A 2,658-nucleotide genomic window follows, 5' to 3' on the forward strand; every position below is an offset into this window, starting at 1 on the left:
ATCCATCAATGGTAAATTCATTTTTTCTAAATTCTTAAATTCTGGAATTTTCAAAATTTTAGATGGTGCTTTGACTTTTTTTTTGTTTTCATTTTAAAAAGAAAATAAAAAGATAAGAATAAAAATACATTTATTTAAAATTTTTTAAAAAAATTCTAAAAATATTTTCAAAAACTTCTAAACTAAAATTAATAAATTAACGCTTTCAGTCTTTTAAAAAAAAAATACAATAACACCTTAAAATACTTTTTTCTTGATATATATTTTCTAAATCTTAAAAATAAAAATTATTATAAAAAAACAAAAAACAAATACTCAAAACAAAACTTGTATTCTATACTTGAGGAAAGCATGAATGGATTCTTGTCCATTCATCACTTATAAGTGATCTTGTAATGACCAAAGTTTATTTATTTATAACTAAAAACACAAGCACCATACAAGCTGCATTACATTACATAAATAAAAACTAAGATACGAAATACCTGAACATTACAGGCACTACTACACAAGCTGCATGCATAACATAAATAAAAAACTTGTTTTCCTAAGCCACATTTTTCCACATTAGTGCCAACTCTGAAAGAGTCTTGGTAGAAGACCCATCTTCTTTGAGAGCATTAACAGCCGCAACTTCTAGTTTCTTCATTCTTTTTCGCATTTCCCCACCTTCCCTTCCTTCCATCAAACGCTTCACAACATCAGCAATTTCTTTTCTCTCGACCAAACCATTTTCACCAACTCTCGGCCTCAATCCCACTTTGAGATCCTCACAAAGCACAACCGCATTCATTCTCTGCTCAGCATACAGTGGCCAAGTTATCAATGGCACACCATGCAGCACACTCTCGAGGGTCGAATTCCAGCCACAGTGAGTCAAGAACCCACCAACTGAACTGTGGCTAAGGATTTGAACCTGCGGTGCCCATGAAGGAACAACCATACCTTTCTCTTTTGTCCTCTCCAAGAACTCACATGGTAAGAACTGCAAAGGGTCAACACACTTTTGTGCACCAAGATAAGCAGCATCAGCTTTTGCATTGTTCGGTGCTCTCACAACCCACAAGAACTTGTGGTTACTCAACTCCAAACCACAAGCCAGCTCATTCATTTGCTCTTGTGAAAGTGTTCCACCACTCCCAAAAGAAACATACAAAACTGAACCATCTTGCTGTTTCTCCAACCATGTTACACACTCCAATAACCCTTTTGCATCATCATCACCACTTTGGACAAGTGGTCCAACAGGGTACACAGCAGGGTAACCTCTATCCTCATCTCTCAATGCTCTTATAGGACCAGTTTCCAATGCCAGGAAGCTGTTGATGAAGATCCCATTAACGAACCAGCATCGTTTGTAACGCTTCAGCGACATCTGGTAGAGTTGACTGGTTCGATCCTGGGCTTGGGCATAGAGATCGCGGCCGTGAAACGGCACGCAACCCGGTAATTTGATAGCCTCCGGCAGATATCTGTACTCACATGATGTTTCCTCGTCCAACAAGGGCAAGTTCAAGTGCATGGAGAGTGTGGTGGCTGATATAGGGAAGTAAACGTAGGACAACATGTTGAACTCGTGAGCGAAATCTAGGGCATGCATGGCGAAAGAATCAACCACCATGGCCACGTAGGGAGTCTTTGAAGTTATGGACTTGAGGGTGTGGTGGATGGAGGGCATGGAGTGAGCCATTGCTAGCTGAATTTGGACAACTACGGGAACACCTTGTGGTAGGTCATTAGGGTTCACCGGTGGAAGGAAAACCGTGTTGATGTTTTGTGGAAGGGTTTGGAGAATGGGTTTTGCAGCACTTGGGAGAGACCCCAGAATGGGAATGATGCATGTGACGTGAATTTCTGGGTGAAGCTCAACAAGTCTCTTTGAGAAGTGGATAACGGGAACGAAGTGGCTGTACCCTGCACTGGGAATTACTACAATGTGCGTTATTTTCCCCATGCATGCAAATCTGTGTTAGTTTCCTGTTAATAATTATTAATTCAACAAGGTTAGTTAATGAAAAGGAACAAAAAACAGAATATTAACACACATAATTTAACAAGCAAACAATATTCCTAGACCCTAGGGTTTGGCTACGATCCACTTACTCTGTTTAAGCGTCTGTCCACTTATCAGGAAATATCAGCCAAGAGCAACATGCCTCGAGCGAGGAAGCTCTTATATAATTAGTTGAAGAAATAAAGTAGTGGTTCATTATAATTTTTGTGTAAGAATTTTTTTTTCTTAAAATAATTATCATTTTAATTTCTAATATAACATTAATTATTTTTTATTTATATTTCTTATAATATTAACGGTGGACAATAAAATTTTTAAATATATTAATGATGATTATTTTAGGAGAAAGGAAGTAATTAATTTATTTGTTAGGACAAATATATTTTTGGTTCTTTTAAAAAAATATCATTTTAGTCTTTGTAAATTTTTTTTGTCCTTTATTATTTGAAATAAATCACTTTTAGTTTTTGAAATGATTTAGATAACAGTCTATTGAGGGATAAAAATTGTTTAAATAGTGTTTTATGGGATTTAAAGTAATGCATTAAAAAGTTAGAGTTGAAAAATGAAAAAAAAAAAAAGATGGAGTTTGTTTGAAACAAGGGAAAATGATTTAGAAAAAAAATGATTTAGATAACAGTCTA

At 35.7% G+C, this 2,658-nt stretch overlaps 1 protein-coding gene across 1 annotated transcript; it reads right to left on the minus strand.

Annotated features, from left to right (window-relative positions):
• Positions 1–340: 340 nt before the first annotated feature.
• Positions 341–2,149, minus strand: LOC100800142 (hydroquinone glucosyltransferase-like). Its single transcript, NM_001254064.2, is given in 2 exon segments — positions 341–1,977; positions 2,104–2,149. A coding segment is annotated over 1 exon segment (1,407 nt). The 5' UTR covers positions 1,955–1,977; positions 2,104–2,149; the 3' UTR covers positions 341–547.
• Between the last annotated feature and the right edge of the window lie 509 nt (positions 2,150–2,658).

Source organism: Glycine max, chromosome 7 (genome assembly GCF_000004515.6).
Source record: "Glycine max cultivar Williams 82 chromosome 7, Glycine_max_v4.0, whole genome shotgun sequence".
Taxonomy (NCBI): Eukaryota; Viridiplantae; Streptophyta; class Magnoliopsida; order Fabales; family Fabaceae; genus Glycine; species Glycine max.